This window comes from Lactuca virosa, chromosome 8 (assembly GCF_052849685.1).
Source record: "Lactuca virosa cultivar CGN04683 chromosome 8, Lactuca_virosa_CGN04683_v6, whole genome shotgun sequence".
NCBI lineage: Eukaryota > Viridiplantae > Streptophyta > Magnoliopsida > Asterales > Asteraceae > Lactuca > Lactuca virosa.
The window spans coordinates 195,212,117-195,232,148 of NC_136433.1; the positions used below are offsets into that span (position 1 = coordinate 195,212,117).

Here is a 20,032-nt window from a genome sequence, read left to right on the forward strand (position 1 = left end):
TTAAAGAAATTGTTACTTTTAATATTTTGTTATAGCTTTTTCAATTATTTAGTTATATCGCAACGTTGCCTTGTCTTACTTAAACTTATAAAATCTTTTTGCGTTTGACATTTAACAAATACAATCTATACATTACTTAAATATATATAAAGTATGTTTAGTAAAACTATTTTTTTTGAACTACATGTAGAAATTAGCTGATAGTTGAAAGCTGAAAGTCATAGTTTTATAATTGAAAGTTATAATTTTTATTTGTATAGAAATATTCAATAAAAGTAATTGAAAGATTTTGAAAAATATAAAATGACATAAAATATAAAAATTAAAACTTCAAAAACCTCTCAAAAACTACTTCAAGTAAATTGGATTATGAGTTTTTGGTTTAAAAGTAAAATAAATTCGTTCACCATAATAAAACTTTTTTTTCTTTCTAATTCTATTTTTCTAAAAAACAAAAAGTTAAAAGTTAGAAAAATCTTATCTCATCTTGATGTATTAACGAAAAAACACATGTCGTAAGAAGAAATCATGAACAATGTTATGAAAGAGGTCCCAACAAATTGACAAATGTATCACACTTTCGAAAAAAATGAGAGCTTTATTTGATTACGTAGAAAGGAAGATTTGCAATTTTGCATAAACCCTATCACGTTTATGGTATTTTTATTGTCAATCTTAGAAGATGAGTCTTGCCGAAGCATAGATAGCAATATAAATTACTATAAAAAGGGAGGAAAGAGAGTCTTTGTGTGTCCCAAGCCGCCTTGTTGGGTAGTCTTCCTTATTTCAACTCTTTCACTTTCCCCTTTCTCTTTCTCTTTATCCGATTGTTTATGCACCCGCGAAACCCTCCATCTCAAACACCCAAAATGCCTTGACTGCACTCCACGATTCGCCGCCGTTGGTCGCCGTCGCCAACCGTCGCCTGTGAGTTTACCCATTTTCTTCTCTTTTCTTACGCCACTCGTACTTTAATTCTCAGATCCAGTTACTTTTATTTTTACCATTTTGCTTGATGGTAGCTGATAACATGGCTTTGATTTTTCAATTTCGGTTCAAATTAGCTTCTGAATTTTGGTTTCTTGTATGTTTCATCGGTTATTAATGGTAATTTGTGCTGGGTTGGGTTGGGTTGATTTGATCTAGCAGCTGTCACATACCCCACAAAGTTAATAACTCATCTACTAGTTTCAATAATGTTCTATAACATTTTAATTGGATTGTTGATAACGATTGACGAATTATTTGTTTGGTTAGTAAAGTGATTGAGTTGCATGGTTAACATCATTTTGATTTTGGGTTATTGTTGGCGTTAATTAGGGTTTAATTAAGTGCTTCTATTTCTAACAAATGCCTCGTAAGTTCATGATCAGAAGACTCTGACTGTTTGTCTTTGTTTTGGCAACTATAAAATATAGCATATGAGAGACATAGACCTAAAGTTTGTTCTTTGCTTTGAGTTCTGATGCTTAAATTAGGGTTTGTTAAATAGGGGCTCAATAATTAGGGATAACTGAATGAATGAAAGAAATTTAGGGTATCTTATCCTTTTTAAAACTCTCTCTGTTAGAAAAATACTTAATACCATGTCTAACTCCTTGATATATGATGTTTTAAAGTATATTTGAGAAAATGATGACATACTTTTTTTTGGTTTAATGAAGAGTTTATAGGGCTAAATTCCACCATGGAAGACACACAATCCGTTGCTTCACTCTTACAATCAACAACCTCCAAAATCCAACAACTTCAAAAAGCATTTGCTGAGCTTGAAAGTCATAGAGCAATAACCCTAAACCTAAAATGGAAACAAATCGAAGACCATTTTCATGGGCTTGAAAAATCCCTAAAAAGACGTTTCACAGAACTCGAAGATCAAGAAAACGAATTCAAAATCAAAACAACTCAATCCCAAAAACTTCTAGAAACTCGCCAATCAGCCGTCATAGCCAAAGAAGAAGCTTCCTTACAAAAACTCCAAGAAAAAAGAGACCTTGCAGTTGCCGCCATAACCGGCGGCACTCCCATGGTGGAAGAGAAACCACCACCACCACCACCACCGCCGCCGCCACTCGAGTTAACCCTAACAAACCCTCAACTCGCTAAACTATGCAAAGAGAATGACGTGGCGGGGCTTCATAAGTTCATTTCAGACAACCGGAAAAATCTTGCCACCATAAAGGAGGAGATTCCGGTGGCTTTACAGGTGGCGGATGATCCAGGTGGTTTTGTTTTGGATTCGGTTAGTGGGTTTTACAATTTGGTTGATGGGAAAAAGGATGCGAATCTTTTAGGGCAACGAAGAACGTGTATTATGTTAATGGAGTGTTTGAGTGTTTTGTTGGAGAATGTTGATGGGGTTTATGTTAAAAGGGTAATTTCGGAAAATGTGAAGGAAAGGGCGAAGGGTATTGCTGATGAATGGAAACCGAAATTGGATGATCTTGATTTGGATGCAAGTAATGGGAATTCATTGGAAGCTCATGCTTTTTTGCAACTTGTTGCTACTTTTGGTATTCATTCTTGTTTTCTTAAAGAAGATTTGATAAAATTGGTGCCAATGGTGGCTCGCCGCCACCAAACTGCTGATCTTTGCCGCTTCCTTGGGTTGTCAGAGAAGATGCCAGGTTCGTTTTTTTTTTTTTTTAAAATTTTTTGTTAATATATTTTGCTTTTTTTTTTTATCCCATAAATTGCAAAATTTCTCTTTTTGGCTGTTTTTTAAAGTTAGTATTAACCTATTTAGAATGTCAGTTGGTGGTGTTGTTAAAGTTTGAGTAAATTACAGTTTTGGTCCCTAAGTATAGCTGATTTTTCCAATTTTGGTATGTAAATGTTTTCTATTGCAATTTTGGTCTTTATTTGAAGGTTTTGTTTTTGTAACGTTTTCAGTCTCTATTTGAAGTAAAATGATAATATTTTTGGGACAAAAATCGCAAAAATTGTATATATGTAGAAAACACAGGGACCTTTCAGTCATTTTGTCTCAATAAAAATTGAAGAAATAGTGGATAACTTAACTATCTGTTGTATCTAATTTATGAAATATGACAATACAAGAGTACAAGACATATTTATCTCTTTGAGTCCATCCCTACTCAGATTTTTGATCTTTTAGGTTTTAGGGTTAGGGTTTTTAGGGAAGATTTGGTGAAATAATTAATAATTAAGTCATTTTCTTTTATTATCTTCAGGTGTAATTGATGTGTTGGTGAATAGTGGAAGGCATATCGATGCTGTTAACTTAGCATTTGCTTTTGAGCTTACAGAGCAATTCTCTCCTGTTTCATTATTGAAATCATACTTAACAGAAGCAAGGAGAGTCCCTTCACTCATCAAATTAGGAAATTTATCTCCTGCACAGGTTCTTTTCCTCAATAAGTTACATTTTTGGTCCTTGAGTATGATTCTTTCATTTTTGGTCCCAAATTTCATTTGAGGTTCTTCTAATGCTTTTGGTCCCAGTTCCAAGAAAATGATTATATTTTTTGGGACCAAAGTTGTAAAAATCAACTATACTCAAATGAGGACTAAAATTGAAAGAGGAAACTTTTGGGGACCAAAATTGTGGTTATCATCTATACTCATAACTCAGGGACCAAAAATGTTATTTATCACTGTTAAACTAATTAACATTTATAGTAAATTACATTTTTGGTCCTTGGATATTGCTGTTCTTTTTCATTCTTGGTCCCAAAATGTTCTTTTACAATTTTGGTCCTTGTTTGAGTGGTTTTTAAAGTTTTTGGTCCTGATCCAAGTAAAATGACTATTTTTGGGACCAAAATTGAAAAAAATCAGCCATATTCAGGGACCAAAAGCAGTCATTTTACTTGGAACAAGAACAAAAAACGTTACAAAAACCTTAAACAAGGACCAAAATTGCAATTATCAGCTATAAATTATAATGAGGATCCAAAAAGTAATTTACTCTAATACCGTCAAACTAAACATTTAGAGTAGTAAATTATTACATTTTCCCCCAGAGTATTAACTGATTTTGTGAATTTGGTTCCAATAATATCTCTTGCAATTTTGGTCCTTGTTTGAGAGGCTTTTGTAATGCTTTTTTGGTCCATGATCCAAAAAAATTGACTATTGCAAAAATGAGCTATATTAATATGAGAAAGACCAGATTTGAGAAATTGAGCTTTGACTCAGGGACCAAAAATGAAAAATGTATCTCTACTGAACTCTCAAGTCTTAACATCCATATGAAAATTTGAAATTGTAGAATGATGTAAGCGAGCGAGAACTATCTGCCCTAAAAACCGTAATCAAATGCATCGAAGAACACAAGCTTGAAGACCAGTACCCGGTGGGCTCGCTTCAAAAACGAATACTTCAACTCGAGAAAGCCAAGGCCGACAAAAAACGCGCTACAGAAGTCGCCAAACCACAACCCAAAAGACCCCGAGCCAATGGGATATCTCCAGTATACGCGCCCCCTCCTCGAAACACAAACACAGACAAAAACTTTTATCCTAGAATCACCGAAAGGTATGCACCCGCACCCACACCACAGTCACAGTATGTGTATGACAACAGACCATATGGATATGCGGTTCAACCCGATACCCACATGGGTGCGTATATGGGTACCCCGGCTTACAATATGGGTCCCAACCATGCTCACTATTTTGCAACTGGGTACCAGTATCAGGCTGCTTATATGCACTAAGGTTGTAGGGAAGGGAGACTTTGATTTTAACTTGTAGGAGGAGGAGTTAACCTTGTTGAATTAATCACATGTTTTACTTTTACTGTATTAAGCTTACTAAACTTTCTTGTGTTAGGTGACAGACGCTATAAGTGTAATCCTCTAATATATTATGCACTACTTCTCTTCTGTTGTTTACTTACTTATGTCCGTGTATCTAATTTTTGGTTACCAGGAGTAGTTCGCTTAGGTATAGCTCACTACATTGTAACGTATTTGTCTATTTGACTTGTATTGGAGTGAGAATCTGAAATTGATGTTAACACGATTGAAATTTTATTTGTCCCAAATTAATACGATACGTTGTAGGATTCAAGTAGGTTTTTATGAGATGGAGTAAGGGTGAGTTTGATTTGTGGATTTTGGTGGGACATACACATTGTGAACCAAACGACCCCCTAAGATTTCTTGTTGAAAACTCTATCAATTCGATTGTCCAATTTGGTTGTAGGATGTTAATCTGTATGTTGGTGTGAATACATTTAGGCTAGGGGGTGTCCTAAAATATTTACCGATGGACACATCAGATGATAGAGACATTTTTGCAATTTTTGCCATTTTTAAAAGGTGTTAGGATGTGACAATTTAGATTGCCGCTGGTAGTAAATATGGGAGAATGAATTATTTTCAGCGGTAAGTCAAGAGAGAGACATCGGTGGAAGTTCACTAGTGAACTTCACCACCTGTTAAAAAAGAGGTTGAGGTGCGGTGTTTACCGGTGGTAAACATGCCAAATCAGCAACCACCGGCGATATTAATCTAGGACACCGTTTAGCCTTATACCCTTAATTGATTGACATAATCAAAGAAATGACGGATATGTTGGCTCGGATTATGTGACATAAGACTATGGGGACGGGGGAGTGGCTCGCCAAGCACCATGGCTAGATTGAGGTGGACTGGGTAAACACTATGCCACGACCGTGGCATATGTCGAACTTGGCGGTGACAACTACACTTGTCCTTTCTACCATTCTTGCCACTCTCCTTCTTTTCCCTCTCTTCTCGTTTTCCGTGATAAAAATGGCACCACTCTATTGCCATGGTAAACAATCATATGAATTTTCTCGACATTTTAAAAATAGCACTACTCGTTTGCCATAGTAAACAATCATATGAATAGGTGAAGGTGAGGTGTTCATGACAAAAATGACGCAATTCCTATCGGTCAAACTAATTCCTTGAGTAATGAAGTTTTTCATTTTTTATACTAGTGTAATATTAATTTTGTCCATATAATTATTTAATTAATTATTTATATAGTTAATCGTTAAAAAATGTATATTGCATCTTGGTTCATAAAAAAATGATCATACTTAATACATATTGGCTTATTGTCCAACGATATCCAGATATGATGTCCATCACTCAAAATAGTTGAATGTTCGAGTTGTATGTGACAGTGTTAGACATTTAGGAGTATACTAGAAAATTTATGTGTGGCAATTCTAAAAAAAAGCAGATACACACTTTTAAGAATGTTTTAGCAGAAAATGCTTATAATCATGTAAATTGACAAAAAAAGTATGGTGATGTATGAGGAGATTGTTTAGGTTAAAATGAGGAAATTATTGTCATTATATCTCAAGAAGCTATAAGTTGTTTTTAAAAGGTCATGAGAATAACTTTTTATTTTCCGAAAACTCTTTATTAGTGTTGGCATAAATCGATTTTAGAAAATAATTTTATAATTACCAACGTCTTATTTGGGCTTAATAAACATCCATACCAGTGTCTTTTCTTTGTGTTTGATATTGGGTTAATGTTTCATCCATCATACATGGGTTTACCCGCTTTTCAGTTACAAATTTAATCGGAATCACAATTTAAAATAAGAGTTCCACAATTAATTGTCGTATTTTTTTTTGGAAACGGCGATTTATAAAAGAAACAGCAAACAAAACAGAACAAGCCCACGCCTACAAGAGACAGGCGGAGCGAAAGGAAAACAAAACGAGATTACATAATTTTAAAAGGACAACAAAGACAATCCAACCAAATAAATCTACCCAAATTGCCCATAAAGTTCACCCAATTGTACACCTCAATAATGATATGATCCGCCGTTTTCGTAGGGGTGATATGCTTTTTATTAAACGCCATGTCATTTCTGGCTTTCCAGACAAACCAAAGGTAACCGTACACAATGGCAATCAATGTTATTCTCTTCTTTGGACATCTACCCCAGTTAGCTGCAAAACCCACCAGGTCTTTCACCGAATCAAAAGTATGCCATGGATATTACACCATTTTAACGTCCATTGAATCACCTCAGTAGCGAACGAGCAGCCAATCAAAATGTGATCTGTAGATTCGAATCCATTAGAGCAAAAGTGACAGGAGGTGGAATGGAGATGCCTATGAGAGAAAGGGCCACCGCAGAAGGAATGCGATCCATATATGCACGCCAAACAAAACCGGTTACTTTGCGATCATATTGTGATTAGGATTAACTTATTCTAAATTTACTCTTAAATATAAGATATTCCGTAACAATCTTTTATCTGTTTTTCAAAATCTTATTATTATGGCTTTCTGATATAAATCCAAATTGGAATCATAATATAATATCCCTTCATAAGATAAGGGCTACTAGTGCAAACAAAGAATCTAAGGGGTCTTTTATGCATGTACACAAAAATATAGAGGCTATTTGCGTACTTTACTTGCATTTGAAAAATGACTTCATGAACTAGTATTTCTCTCCGCTCAAACTCGGAAGTAAAATTGCCGCCAATAATGAGAATCGCCGAGATCTCTTCGCCGGATCTCCGGCAGATGCAGTCGCAGGATCCGATATCTGATTTACTCTGCAAACTAGAAGCATTAACAACTGAAATCGAACGCCATTCGCCGGAATCTCCTTTGCCGGAGTCCGTCCCCGCTGCTCTTCGCCACGGACTGACTCAACTAACCTCACTCGCACCGTTCCAGAACTCCGTGAAGCTGCAGATATGGAAGTTGAGTTACCGTTTATGGAACGCATGCGTGGATCTCTTCAACTTTGTCCGATCATCGTCATCTAAAATTACAGAGGAACACGCCAAACTCCGGCAAGTGTCCGTAGATCTTCTCTTCCTCGTCGTTGACGTTTCCGGTGTCCCTTCACCTTGTTTCAAGTGCGCTTCGTTCTTCTACAAAACAGGTATAATCTGGCATGAGCTCCATAAGTACGATCTCGCTAGCAATTGCTTCGAGAAAGCGACCGATCTGACGTCAAACATCGAGATTACGAATGTATCCGATCGTGATGAGCGTAGGCTGCTTCTGGATTTAAATATCGCAAGATCAAAAACGGCTTGGGAGGTTTCTGATAGAAATTTGGCGATAAATTTACTAAATAGATCAAAGAGAGCACTGTTCGGAATTGCAGAGAACTATATGGCTTTAGCGAATCAATATACGAATTTCGGAAAACTACTTTTATCAAAAAACGAAGTCTCCGCCGTAAACGAGGCCCTGAAGTTGATGAGTGAAGCTTTGGAATTGTGTGAGAAAGGGCTACGAAACGTGAAAAAGCCAGACGAAACCCTAGCTTTGAAGGAATTAAGGCTGAAGACACTGAGATTCATGGCAGCATCACATCTGCAGAGAGATGAATTTGAAAACGTTTTGAAGTGTGTAAGAGTTTTGAGAGAAGGTGAGAAAGGGGGAGATCATCCGAGCTCAAGCGTCTTAGCGATGAAGGCTTGGTTAGGGTTAGGAAGATACGGAGAAGCAGAGAAGGAGCTAAAGGGCATGGTGGTAAATAAGGGGATTCCAGAGGGTGTTTGGGTATCAGCAATGGAGTCATACTTACAGGCAGTAGGCACTTCTGGGGCAGAGACAGCAATGGGTGTGTTTCTTGGACTTCTAGGGAGGTCACACGTCAGTGCTGCCGCAGCAATTAGGGTGGTTCAGAGAGTGGTCGGTGATTGTGTAAACGGAGAAGGAGCTAGGGTTAGGGCCAAATTGGTTGCTGAGTTTGTATCCAATGACAAACTTGTCGCTCTTTTTGCTGGAGATTTGGCTGCAAATCAGAGGTCTGCCATGCATGCTCTTCTATGGAACTGGTAACTCACTATTTATTTACTTTTACAGTTTCATAGTTGAAAAGACACAAATATAACTGAAAAGTTACAATTCCCCTTCAGTGCAGCAGATTATTTCAGGTCTAAGGATTATGAGGTGAGTGCTGAAATGTTTGAGAAGTCTCTGCTTTATGTCCCTCATGACATAGAGAACAGATCTCTTCGGGCAAAAGGCTACAGAGTACTATGTCTATGCCACCTAGGCCTCTCCCATCTGGATAGAGCTCAAGAATACATTGATGAGGCTGCTAAGGTACACTTAATTCACTTCAAGAACTTTCTTATTTTATAAAATCAAGTTTTTGTGATATCCTTTTTATTTTTCACAACTGCAGTTGGAACCCAATGTTGCTTCTGCTTTCCTGAAGGTAAGTTATTGTTATCTACAGAACAATGATTGATAGTTTTATAAACAAAATATTGTCTTAATATGTCAGTTCAAGATCTATCTACAAAACAATGATCATAATGGAGCAATTACTCAAATTCAAACAATGCCAACATGCATTGACTTCACTCCAGAATTCCTTTCACTATCTGCCCATGAAGCCATTGCTTGTCGTGCTCTTCCTGTTGCAGTCAACTCTTTATCCCATCTTCTAACCTTCTTTCCCAATGGGAAACCAATGCCAACAACTGAAGTCATAGTTTTTAGAACCCTAATCACAATTCTCATTAAAGAACCTGGAAACGAGCCCGAAATCCTCAAATACATGAAAAAAGCCCATACCCGTTTCTCTGAACTTGGACCCGAATGTTTTTTTGGGACAGGTGAGGTTGGAAGAAGGGAACAAAATTGGTTTGCTTTAAATTTGTGGAATCTTGGGTTGAAAAGCGGACAAGAAAAGAAGTATGAACTTTGTGGGGAGCTTTTTAAGATGTGTGCAGAATATTATGGGGTTAAAATTGATGGACAAATGGAGGGAAATAATTCAATGGTATGTAAGTCGATGATTTTAGCAGTGTCTGCAATGTTAGCTGGTGAGAAGGAAAGTAAGAATACATTATCGGACAATGAAGTCAAACATGCCATTGAATTGCTGGAAAGAGCTGGAAAGGTACTAATTTTGTTCTTAAATCTTTGACTAATTTTCCCCCAGAGGCGTAATACTATCATAGTTTCTTGGATAGTATATTACTATATTTGCAGAAAAGGTTGATAGGTTTAGTGATTAGGTTTAATTTTGGGGTTTCTTGAAGGAGATGATGAAGACGATGGGGGGCAAAATGGTCATTTAAGACGCTTGATTAATTGTTTCTTTACTGTGATGCAGATACTAATGTCTGGATCAACAAAAACACATATAGATGATGACCAAAACACCACAATCGAACCACATTTCTACTTTATATACACATTGAGCGCATTCGATCTTTACACAAGACTCAACAACACAGAATCAAAGCAACTTGTTTGTATAAAAAACTACACAAACTCCAAACACTTCAACCCAAATTATCTTCTTCAAATTGCTCTAAATGCATCAGAAGGACCACGATCAAACCCTAAAATAGCCACATTTTGTCTCAAAACTTGTATCTCTTCCCTCCTCTCCTCTTTATCACCCGATTATCAAACAATTTCTCTGATTATCAGAAAACTAATCACCATAACCGCTGTTCATAAAGGCAATGCAGATTATGATGATGATGATGGTGGTGGTGGTGGTGATGATGATGATGGGGTGTATGGGATGTATAAGAAAGCATTGAGGATTATGGTGGGGTTAAAGGCGGGGGAGTATCCGGTGGAGGAGGGGAAGTGGCTGGCGATGACGGCATGGAATCGGGCAGCTTTGCCCGTGAGGTTGGGGCAGGCGGTGGAAGCCAAAAAGTGGATGGACATGGGGTTGGAATTGGCGGGCAGGGTTGCGGGCATGGATACTTACAAGGCTTGTATGGAGGATTTTGTTTCTGGGGTTGAAAAGAAAGTTCAGAGTCAAGGGCATCTTTAGAAGTTTTTTTAGTAAGATTTTAATTCAAATGAATTTAGCTCTCTATAACACTATAACAGCCATTATAAACATTAATGAACTTCTGTTTTTGTTTAAAAGAAATTTTGGATATTTAGTTATTACTGAAAAACTTTTATTAAAGGGAAATATTATGAAGGAATAAACAAATATAATTTAAACAAATAGAATTATCCAAGATCAGTTATTATGGATAAGGAAAGAATCTATCCGAAGACATGTGAGCTAATAAAAAGTGTACACGTGTATACAAGCATCTTTCAGAGAACCACAACTTTACGATAAAAAGATTTTCAGCTTGCCAAGTCACTGTGTGTGTGTCTCTCCCCTACTATAACCATTCGATCTGTGGCCTCTCTGAATTATAGAGAGAGAGTGTTAAGTGAATTGACAAAAATGGCCACAGCAGCCTCCACCATGGCTAGCCACCTCAAGGGCAGTTTCGCAACTTCTTTTACAAGGGACCTTGTTACCCCAAAGGGCATTTCTGGTACACCATTCAGAATCTTGCCTTCCTCTCGCAAATCTTCGTTCACCATCAAGGCTGTTAAAACCGATAAGGTTTTCTTCTTCCATTCATGGATTTTCCTTTTTTTTTTTTTTTTTTTTGAACTCCATATTAGTATTTGTGTTGTTTGATCATTAGTAAAATATGCTAAATGTCACCTTAATTGATTAAACAAATGAAATCTTATGATGTAAAATCAATAAGGAATTAACAAAAGGTTATCTTGATGTACTATGCAGCCCAATTACCAAGTGATCCAGCCCATCAACGGTGACCCATTCATCGGAAGCCTCGAGACACCCGTCACATCAAGCCCATTGATTGCATGGTACCTTTCAAACCTTCCTGGATACCGCACAGCTGTCAACCCACTGCTACGTGGTATTGAGGTTGGGCTAGCCCATGGGTTCTTTCTAGTGGGTCCATTTGTGAAAGCAGGCCCACTAAGGAACACAGAGTATGCTGGTGCGGCTGGCTCACTAGCTGCTGGTGGGCTAGTGGTGATCTTAAGCATCTGCTTGACGATGTATGGGATGGCTTCGTTTAAAGAGGGCGAGCCATCGATTGCGCCATCGTTGACTTTGACCGGGAGGAAGAAGGAGCCGGATCAACTTCAAACAGCTGACGGTTGGGCCAAGTTTACTGGCGGATTCTTCTTTGGTGGGATCTCGGGGGTCATTTGGGCTTTTTATCTTCTTTATGTACTTGACCTTCCTTACTATGTTAAGTAAATGAAAGGTTAATTTGTGTTTTTTTGGATGGCTAAATATGGGAAGTTGTATATTAATGGATGTGATGATATTTTGAAGCATATTGTTTTATGATGTTTTGTATATTTGAATTTTGTTTGAAAATTTTGCATTGTAAAAAGCGGTTAAGACAATGCTATCTTATTAAAATGAAATGCACCTTCTCCATATGTGTTCGTACTTTGTATTGTGATCCTAATTTGATTAATTTTACACTTGAAAAGTTAAAATAACATCTAAGTAAAGACAAATGCTCTCTCTCATCATTTTCGACCAACCTAAGGAAAGTAAATCATAATATATTTAGAGAAAGGAGTGATTTCTTGAACTCAACATGCGAAATCACATTAAGTTTAAAGAGCAAAACAGTCTATAAAACAACTGTTAACATCATTAGATAAAGAGTTTAAAAGGTCATATTTATTAATATGCCATCATGCATCAAAATGTGCAACACCCAAACCTGATGTCGCCACTCTAAAGTTCTCATCAAAGATGAGGAGAATTTTTGACCAATTGACTAGTAATATAGAACGAAAGACATCAATTTATATAGAAACAACATTGTCATTAAATAGCTTGATAATAACACCATGTACAAGAAATTTGAACAATAACGTAATCAATCTGACTATTATGATATGCCAATCGTAAATTTCTAGATGATATTGTTAGTATATCTCGCATCAGTACGGTTCAATAAACGTCTATATATATTGGAGTCTCTTCTGTCTCCATAGTCTCCATAAGGCTACTCGGAGTGGGCAACGCCCACTCCTGTTATTATGCCTAATAACACCTAATAACGCCAATGAACACCGTCCCCCTCCCATGTTATTCCATGTTAAAGGCATCCCCGTTGCTTCCCGTTACCACCATAACATCTCTTAACGACATTTCCTTCTTTTTCTCCTAGTAACGCGTGTGGGGCGTTGCCCACACCCACCACTCTAAGGGTTCTTTTGGAGAGACAAGTTTGGACTTTAAGATTCAAATAGTCAAAAAAGAATTTTGTCTCAATATTAAAAGAAATAATGATTTCATTTCATAAAACTATAGGATATATAACCAAAAACTTCATTTTCTTTAAACTTAAAGTTACATTATATAATAAAAAATAGTAAAGCTTTTTCACATATAATAAGAAAAGGAATTTCAAAATAATAATAGCATTTAAGATTATATATATATATATATATATATATATATATATATATATATATATATATATATGTTAAATAATAAGATTATGACTGTTCACTATTTGGATAAAACCGAATTGTCCAATTGGACAATTTAGATTGGACTATTTGGTTTGAATAATCGGATCTTTGGATTGGTTTTCAATAAAACCGAATTATTATATTGGATTTTGGATTGGTTTTGGTTTGTAAAATAAGAACCGAATAGTCCAAATAAACATTTATTATTTATTTATATATATATATATATATATATATATATATATATATATATATATATATATAGTTATTTATTAATTTTGTAATTTATTTTTTCAAATAGGATCAAAACGTTTCAATAGATAAAAAAACATTAATATGCATTTTCTCTCAAAAGTTTTGTATCTGTAAAATATTTAACTATAATATATCTTCTTATTAGTTGTTTATAAATTTCAAATCACAACTAAATAATTTGTTTTCGTTTTTTGTGTAAAGTTGAGTAATATTATAATTATATGTCGTTTTAAAATGCTTCGGTTTTTGAAAACCGAATTATAAAAACCTATCAAACCGAATTGTAATTGGATCGGATCGGATCAGATTTGATTTTGGTTTGGACTATTCAGATCCATGTTTTGAAAACCGAAATCAATTTGGATTCACTTGATTGGATCGGATCAGATCAAATCAATCTATCCAAACGAATATGCCTAAATAAGATTGTAAAGAATGAGAACCAATGAGGCTCTATCTTTATTTAATGATTCAAAAATAAACACAACGGCCACCTTTTATTCCCTTTGGATGCTATCATCTTGCTCACTCGCGCCAAACCCATCCAAGAAAATGGCTGCCATTCTTCACATCACATCTCTTCAATCCAACACTCCCTCGTTCCTCCTCCATTCCCTCACACCATTTCAGCCCTCCCTCCGCCACAGCTCCCTCAAATCGAAGGGTCACATCCTCTTCCAAAGAAGAAAGAGATCGATAGCCTTCACCTGCCAATCCATTAGCGATGACGGCGATGATGTAAGTTTCGTTTTTCTCAATCATGAAACTGTTTGATTTTTTTTTTTTTACTTTTTCTGATTCAATGAATATGTTCAATTAGGGTTATTTGTTGGACGCTCCTGTTTCCGCTGGAGATGGCTTCTCTTTTAGCGGAGGTTCGAATTTGCTTCTCCATGTGTAAAAATTTGTAATCCGTTTCTCAAATATAGCGTTGAGTAGTATTTGTTTTGAACAGGGAAGTATTCTGATGGACCTAATCCTGCTGATGAGTGGTTTAAGACAGGAAAATATGTGAGTTTCTACTGTATGAAAATAATTTACTTACTTTGATCTTCAAGTATCAAATTGAAAACCTAACTTAACAATTTTTATCTTCAGATGAAAGCACATCCTGTTTATGGCACCGGTGAAAAGGCCAAGGATCCAATTTTTGGTTTGACAATGGGTGGCAATTCACAGACCTCAACAGATCTCTTCAGGTACTTCTTAAGTATTGTTCTATAACAGCAATCCCTCCATCCAATGAGAATTTCAACAATTTCCATTTTTTTTGTATGATCAATTCCTACATCTCATTGAACTCAACATTCTTTTTATTAAACTTCAATTTAAGTCAAACATCACAATCTTCATTGGATGGAGGATTGAAAGTGATAGTAGGGTAGGTGATTGTAGTGCAGTAATTGAAGGTGGACTATTTGCAGGGATTACCGATTGAAACATGCTCTCTCTATATAATTTTTGCACTAGATGGTTTTGCGTTGAAAGTGGAAATGCTGATAAACCTTCAGTTTTACTAATTCATGGATTTCCTTCACAAGTGAGTTCTATTTTCCCTTTTAATTTATCAAGAAAACTATATTAATCTTGTTTGATCAAATTTCAAATTTTACATTTATTTCATGTGGTGTCTTTTAGGCTTATTCATATCGCAAGGTACTGCCATTGCTATCCAAGGATTATCATACCATAGCTTTTGACTGGTTGGGTGAGGCATTACATATTTACATCTTATTTTGCTAAAATTACTTATTTGCCCCTAGTCTTGATGTTATCTTTTTTGCTCTTACAGGCTTCGGATATTCAGAGAAGCCTCAACCCAAATATGGTTTTGATTACACCTTAGATGGTAAATTACCGATAACCCCATTCTCATTCATGTTTGCAGTTTTTATTAAAAGACATAAAAGGGTATACAACATTTCAAATCACACTGTATTTTGTGGTATGCAGAATTTGTGTCAGCTTTGGGATCTGTTATTGATGAACTTGGGGTCAACAAGGTTTCACTCGTTGTTCAGGTATATTTTTTTTGTACCCATTTTAACTTTTTGATATATCAGACAAGAGATTTAAGTGGTGACAACTGAGAACCATCATTTTAAACTTTTCAGGGGTATTTTGCGCCAATTGTTGTTAAATATGCAAGCAAACATCAAGAGAAGTTGAATGATCTCATACTGCTTAATCCTCCTGTAAGCACTTTTCCAACTTTCTCCACAGAATTTATGTGTTTTTTTACATATAGTTTTACTGAATAAAATAGATACAAGTCAAAATCTAATGTTGTATAGTTCAATGACTAAAGCTTACAGCCAAGCATGCAAACCTGCCATCAACATTGTCAATTTTCAGCAACTTTTTGTTGGGTGAAATATTTTCACAGGTATATTAAAAATTGCATTTTTTTTTGTCCCACCCAAAAAGTGGAAAAAAGACATAAATACCCTCATCATAGAAATGGTTCTAGAAACACAATCTGAATGATTATATATGAATTTGATCAGGATCCTCTTAGGGCAAGCGATAAAACATTAACAAGCTGTGGACCCTACAAAATGAAAGAAGATGATGCTATGGTGTATAGGAGACCATATCTTACATCTGGTTCATCTGGATTTGCTCTTAATGCAATAAGTCGCTCAATGAAAAAGGAACTTAAGGTAACTTATTCATTCATGTTGTCATCATTGAAAATAACCCTAAAAAGTTTGTTTATGTGCAGAACTATGTTGAAGAAATGAGAAAAATCCTTATGGATGATGATTGGAAAGTTAAAACTTCAATATGTTGGGGACAAAGAGACCGTTGGCTAGACTTTGATGGAGTTGAAGATTTTTGCACGGCTTCAAAACATCGACTAGTCGAACTTCCCATGGTACTAACAATTCTACTGTTTACTGTCTGCTGTCTGCTGAATAACTTGTGGTGACATTTTTCTTGTAGGCAGGGCATCATGTACAGGAGGACTTGGGTGAAGAATTAGCAACGGTTATTGCTGGACTCGTTAGTAGAAAGGTTCGTATATGATGTCATTGTGACATTGATTCATAATATAAAACAAAAAATGGTATATATATATATATGTGATTAATTATTGTTATTTGTTACACGTATATGAATTTGAAAAGAACATTTATATTTGTTAAATAATTGTAAAACTTAAAAATAATCCAAGGGGATTTTGTGTTTGTCAATGTTGGTTGTATGGATCAACCCAACATTCATCTTCGTGAACTGCTTTTCTCCATCTTCTTTTGAATGTTTCCAATTCGTTAAATGACTGTTTTCGGACCTACAAATTAATACAAAAAAAAAAAATATATATTTCTAGTTTTCATGGTTTATTTATAATATTATGAAGACGCAAATTAAAGTTACCTCAGCTCTAATATCAGTGTGATTGGATTCTAATGGGACTGATTCCTTTGAAGAAGATTCTTTCGATGAGTCACTATTTGTCTGCATAAAATAATCATAAGAAATAAATCAAGGCACATGATCACATGTCCAATCATTCCTTTCGTCATACTCATGCACAAAAAGTAACCCATGTGCATATTAGTCAACCATGCATCGTGTTACAACTTACAAACGTCTATTTGACTTTTCCACACATGTTATGTTGCTTAATGTCAAACCAAATACACTATAAAATATATATATATATATATATATATATATATATATATATATATATATATATATATATATATATATATATATATACGTACCTTATTCTGTGATGATCCCCCAAGTGTAGGAAGACCATAGTGAACAACATATTCAGAGTCAACAATACCAATATATTGTGTTCGATTACCCTGTGCACAATATCCTAGTTGCATGTCCAATCCCCATGCATGAATCAAGTCATTCTGTCACAAATCAAGTACAAAATGGTGAAAGGTTGGAGTCTCAACAGTTACAGTTTGTGTTGAATTCAAAAAATGGAGTAGTTGACGCCTTAGGAGTTGTTAGAAGAATAAGTTTATTGTAGTTACCTGAATCATATACCACACACAACGCCATGCTTCTTTTGAGAAAACAGGAGCCATCATTTCCACCCACCTAAGTTAATTAACACATGGATCAAAATGAAAATAAAAAACAAAAATTAAAATGATGGATCTTTTAAGGTCTTGCATACCCTGTACATGGCGGATCTGTGCTGTTTCTATAACATTGTTTCCTTGAGCGGCTCATTCTTTCGATCCTTCTGTTACCATAATATCAACAACAATTGAAACATACTATATAGGTAAGTCAACAATTTGACTTTCTATGTCAAATATAACACTTTTGCCATTCGAAAATTGATAGAAGTTCTTTAAACAAAAACTATGAATCCAAAAGCTCATTCAAACATATCCTTAAAGTTAAATGTACTAAGATTAACATTTCTACCTGTGTACGGTTGATCCACTTTCTCGCGATGTCATTTCATGATGCACCTCTGATTTTTCAGGATCGAGTGCTGGCTGAGATATATGAAGCCCTTCTTTTTTTATTATCGATACGTATCTGCATCATTAGAACCACTATAAATCACCTTCATTTGCTTACTTTTGTTAATTTTAGGGTTTAGGGATAAATGAAGAACCTTCCCGCATCAAAATTTTGTACACCAAGATCTTCATCCCAAAGGAAAATATAAGCGTATTCTGAGACAACGTCTGGATGCAAGAACCTCTTAGCAAACCACCTAAGCCATCCATAGGTAAGAATCAATTACCACATTTGTATATATTAATTTTGGAATATATATAATCACAAAGTCATCCAATGGGAAAATTCTTACCATTTTGTTTGGCTTATAGCTGAAATATGTATGACACGACTACTCCATTCTAGATCCTTCCATTCATCCACAATCCCATCATAGTGGAACAGCATAATCACAAAATCATCCGATGGGAACTAATTTTGAACACAAATGATTTGTCTCAAAGCAAGTTATGAATCTTTCATGACTATATATATATATATATATATATATATATATATATATATCACTTAATTATTACTAAATCAATCACCTTCTTAATCATTTCATTGACATTTGCTTTTTGCTTCTTCCCAACCGCCATAGCCAACAAGCTCATTGGTGACTTCACGTTCTTCTGGTAAATAATATAGAACTAGTAAGGGAGAGATGAAGTGGTACATATTGGTCGAAAATAAGATTGTAGCAACAGTTTTAGCGACGATTTGGTTGAAAATTTGTAACTCATGATGCCATATTTTCTAGTAGAGTTATACGTACGCACCCTCTTCTTACGAGGGCCCCATAATGGCCGCATCTCTAGATCAGATGTTTTTGACACGATTCCTTTAGGCAACGCTTCACTTCCATCACGACTGCATTGATTCTTGAAAAAATAAAGATCAACTTTTTTATATCTTTACATGTGATATTGTCAAGAAAGTTAAAGATTAATTATACATATTTAGACAAAAGTGTCAAACCTCGCATATGTTCATTGGTGTAACTTGTAGAGCCTCAGGCTTTCGTAGTTCTGGAGATCTCTGAACCAAGATTGCCCGTAAGTTTGGGAACTTATCAAATCAAAGGAGATACCATATGAGTATTTAATATGAAGATTCATTAATGATAATTAATCAAAAAGTCGCTATTAAAATATTTTTCCTGGTTCTTTCTACATTAAGTAAAAAACCATCCATACATGCCTTTCTTTATTATGTCGTAGAGACAAAAGGGTAAACTTATCATCTATTGACGTATCACATATATATATCCAAACATCATTTTAAAAGATACATCACCAAAACTATTATGTGAACCCAAACCCATAAGTTTTTTAATTAGTAGTCTAGACTAGATGAAAGATTTTAAAACTATGTCTACCTGTTTATGATCTATGACAATTAGTGCACTTGCTATAAAGAAAGCCATGGAGACTAATATAGCACCAAGAAGAGGGCTGCATAGTAATGATTTTTGCCTCTTGATCATAGGCAATGCTACCTGATATATTACATAAAGAGATTAGTAGATTAGGATGAAGTTTTACAAGAACATTTTGAGTATTAACTAACCAAATGAAGCAACTCCGTTAACAAATCTTATGTTCTAATACAAAATCTTCAAATATTTTGAGTATGTAGCATAAAAAAATGTGCAAAAAGATTAAGATGTAATAAGCAATTGCTGGTATGATCTGCTTCAAATTTAATCAAAGATGAGCAAACTTACAGAAGTGTTCTTCATAATCAGCTTATATATGGAGCTCCAAAGAAGATGAAACTTTGAGTTGAATAATGGGATCAAAGATCAAAAAATATATGCAGAAACATATGTATATACTATATACATTGAAAGAGAGAATGGAATGAATGAATGAATCTTGACTTTTAAAGTCAAAAAAGGAGAAGTGGAAGTTGAACAGAAGAGAGCACCTTTGCTTAGAATTGGGGAAAATAAGTGCGATTTTACCGGCAAAATTTAATAGGTAGCATTTTCCTTATTTTTTTAATAAAATATTCAAATGTTTTATTAATTTCAGTTACACA

General features: G+C 35.1%; 5 protein-coding genes across 8 annotated transcripts; 4 read left to right on the forward strand and 1 right to left on the reverse strand.

Annotated features, from left to right (window-relative positions):
- Positions 1–734: 734 nt before the first annotated feature.
- On the forward strand, positions 735–4,858 carry LOC145129171 (FRIGIDA-like protein 3). 2 transcript variants are annotated; one of them, XM_079063897.1, is made up of 4 exons: positions 735–927; positions 1,665–2,627; positions 3,195–3,364; positions 4,235–4,858. In XM_079063897.1, exons 2-4 carry the CDS (start codon positions 1,688–1,690, stop codon positions 4,679–4,681), a joined length of 1,557 nt encoding a protein of 518 aa, XP_078920023.1. In that variant the 5' UTR covers positions 735–927; positions 1,665–1,687; the 3' UTR covers positions 4,682–4,858. The 2 variants fall into 2 exon arrangements, with proteins under 2 accessions (XP_078920023.1, XP_078920024.1); XM_079063898.1 differs by having other exon boundaries at positions 1,674–2,627.
- A 2,554-nt stretch (positions 4,859–7,412) lies between these two features.
- Positions 7,413–10,948, forward strand: ATSPO22 (Tetratricopeptide repeat (TPR)-like superfamily protein). The gene is made up of 5 exons (XM_079063555.1): positions 7,413–8,772; positions 8,854–9,043; positions 9,126–9,158; positions 9,228–9,848; positions 10,065–10,948. Exons 1-5 carry the CDS (start codon positions 7,460–7,462, stop codon positions 10,743–10,745), a joined length of 2,838 nt encoding a protein of 945 aa, XP_078919681.1. The 5' UTR covers positions 7,413–7,459; the 3' UTR covers positions 10,746–10,948.
- Positions 10,949–11,069: 121 nt separating this feature from the next.
- On the forward strand, positions 11,070–12,092 carry LOC145128754 (photosystem I reaction center subunit XI, chloroplastic-like). The gene is made up of 2 exons (XM_079063556.1): positions 11,070–11,324; positions 11,511–12,092. Exons 1-2 carry the CDS (start codon positions 11,160–11,162, stop codon positions 12,000–12,002), a joined length of 657 nt encoding a protein of 218 aa, XP_078919682.1. The 5' UTR covers positions 11,070–11,159; the 3' UTR covers positions 12,003–12,092.
- Positions 12,093–13,983: 1,891 nt separating this feature from the next.
- LOC145133187 (alpha/beta-Hydrolases superfamily protein) lies at positions 13,984–16,695 on the forward strand. Its single transcript, XM_079068119.1, has 13 exons — positions 13,984–14,236; positions 14,319–14,373; positions 14,454–14,509; positions 14,597–14,697; positions 14,969–15,038; positions 15,137–15,206; positions 15,291–15,347; positions 15,452–15,519; positions 15,613–15,693; positions 15,807–15,884; positions 16,006–16,161; positions 16,224–16,376; positions 16,445–16,695. The coding sequence occupies exons 1-13, from the start codon at positions 14,009–14,011 to the stop codon at positions 16,526–16,528; spliced, it is 1,257 nt and encodes a 418-aa protein (XP_078924245.1). The 5' UTR covers positions 13,984–14,008; the 3' UTR covers positions 16,529–16,695.
- On the reverse strand, positions 16,550–19,828 carry LOC145133188 (GTPase Der (DUF707)). 3 transcript variants are annotated; one of them, XM_079068122.1, is made up of 13 exons: positions 19,716–19,828; positions 19,368–19,487; positions 18,968–19,027; positions 18,769–18,870; positions 18,538–18,621; positions 18,300–18,418; positions 18,102–18,203; positions 17,906–18,022; positions 17,649–17,717; positions 17,503–17,569; positions 17,233–17,376; positions 16,880–16,960; positions 16,550–16,793 (listed from the first exon to the last, which is right to left on the reverse strand). In XM_079068122.1, the coding sequence occupies exons 1-13, from the start codon at positions 19,728–19,730 to the stop codon at positions 16,692–16,694; spliced, it is 1,182 nt and encodes a 393-aa protein (XP_078924248.1). In that variant the 5' UTR covers positions 19,731–19,828; the 3' UTR covers positions 16,550–16,691. The 3 variants fall into 3 exon arrangements, with proteins under 3 accessions (XP_078924248.1, XP_078924246.1, XP_078924247.1); XM_079068120.1 differs by having other exon boundaries at positions 18,968–19,057; XM_079068121.1 differs by lacking the exon at positions 19,716–19,828 and adding an exon at positions 19,559–19,627 and having other exon boundaries at positions 18,968–19,057.
- Positions 19,829–20,032: the final 204 nt, after the last annotated feature.

Excerpts from the sequence above, each read along its gene's own strand:
- LOC145129171 (XM_079063897.1), top strand. The coding sequence starts at position 1,688 with ATGGAAGACACACAATCCGTTGCTTCACTCTTACAATCAACAACCTCC. Across the intron at positions 2,628-3,194 it reads GTTGTCAGAGAAGATGCCAG|GTGTAATTGATGTGTTGGTG; the intron begins GTTCGTTTTTTT and ends TATTATCTTCAG. Across the intron at positions 3,365-4,234 it reads GAAATTTATCTCCTGCACAG|AATGATGTAAGCGAGCGAGA; the intron begins GTTCTTTTCCTC and ends TTGAAATTGTAG.
- ATSPO22 (XM_079063555.1), top strand. The coding sequence starts at position 7,460 with ATGAGAATCGCCGAGATCTCTTCGCCGGATCTCCGGCAGATGCAGTCG. Across the intron at positions 8,773-8,853 it reads CATGCTCTTCTATGGAACTG|TGCAGCAGATTATTTCAGGT; the intron begins GTAACTCACTAT and ends ATTCCCCTTCAG. Across the intron at positions 9,849-10,064 it reads TGCTGGAAAGAGCTGGAAAG|ATACTAATGTCTGGATCAAC; the intron begins GTACTAATTTTG and ends ACTGTGATGCAG.
- LOC145128754 (XM_079063556.1), top strand. The coding sequence starts at position 11,160 with ATGGCCACAGCAGCCTCCACCATGGCTAGCCACCTCAAGGGCAGTTTC. Across the intron at positions 11,325-11,510 it reads AGGCTGTTAAAACCGATAAG|CCCAATTACCAAGTGATCCA; the intron begins GTTTTCTTCTTC and ends TGTACTATGCAG.
- LOC145133187 (XM_079068119.1), top strand. The coding sequence starts at position 14,009 with ATGCTATCATCTTGCTCACTCGCGCCAAACCCATCCAAGAAAATGGCT. Across the intron at positions 14,374-14,453 it reads TGGCTTCTCTTTTAGCGGAG|GGAAGTATTCTGATGGACCT; the intron begins GTTCGAATTTGC and ends TGTTTTGAACAG. Across the intron at positions 15,348-15,451 it reads TTTTGATTACACCTTAGATG|AATTTGTGTCAGCTTTGGGA; the intron begins GTAAATTACCGA and ends TGTGGTATGCAG.
- LOC145133188 (XM_079068120.1), bottom strand. Across the intron at positions 19,058-19,367 it reads TTGTCATAGATCATAAACAG|TTCCCAAACTTACGGGCAAT; the intron begins GTAGACATAGTT and ends TGATTTGATAAG. Across the intron at positions 17,377-17,502 it reads GTGTGTGGTATATGATTCAG|AATGACTTGATTCATGCATG; the intron begins GTAACTACAATA and ends GATTTGTGACAG.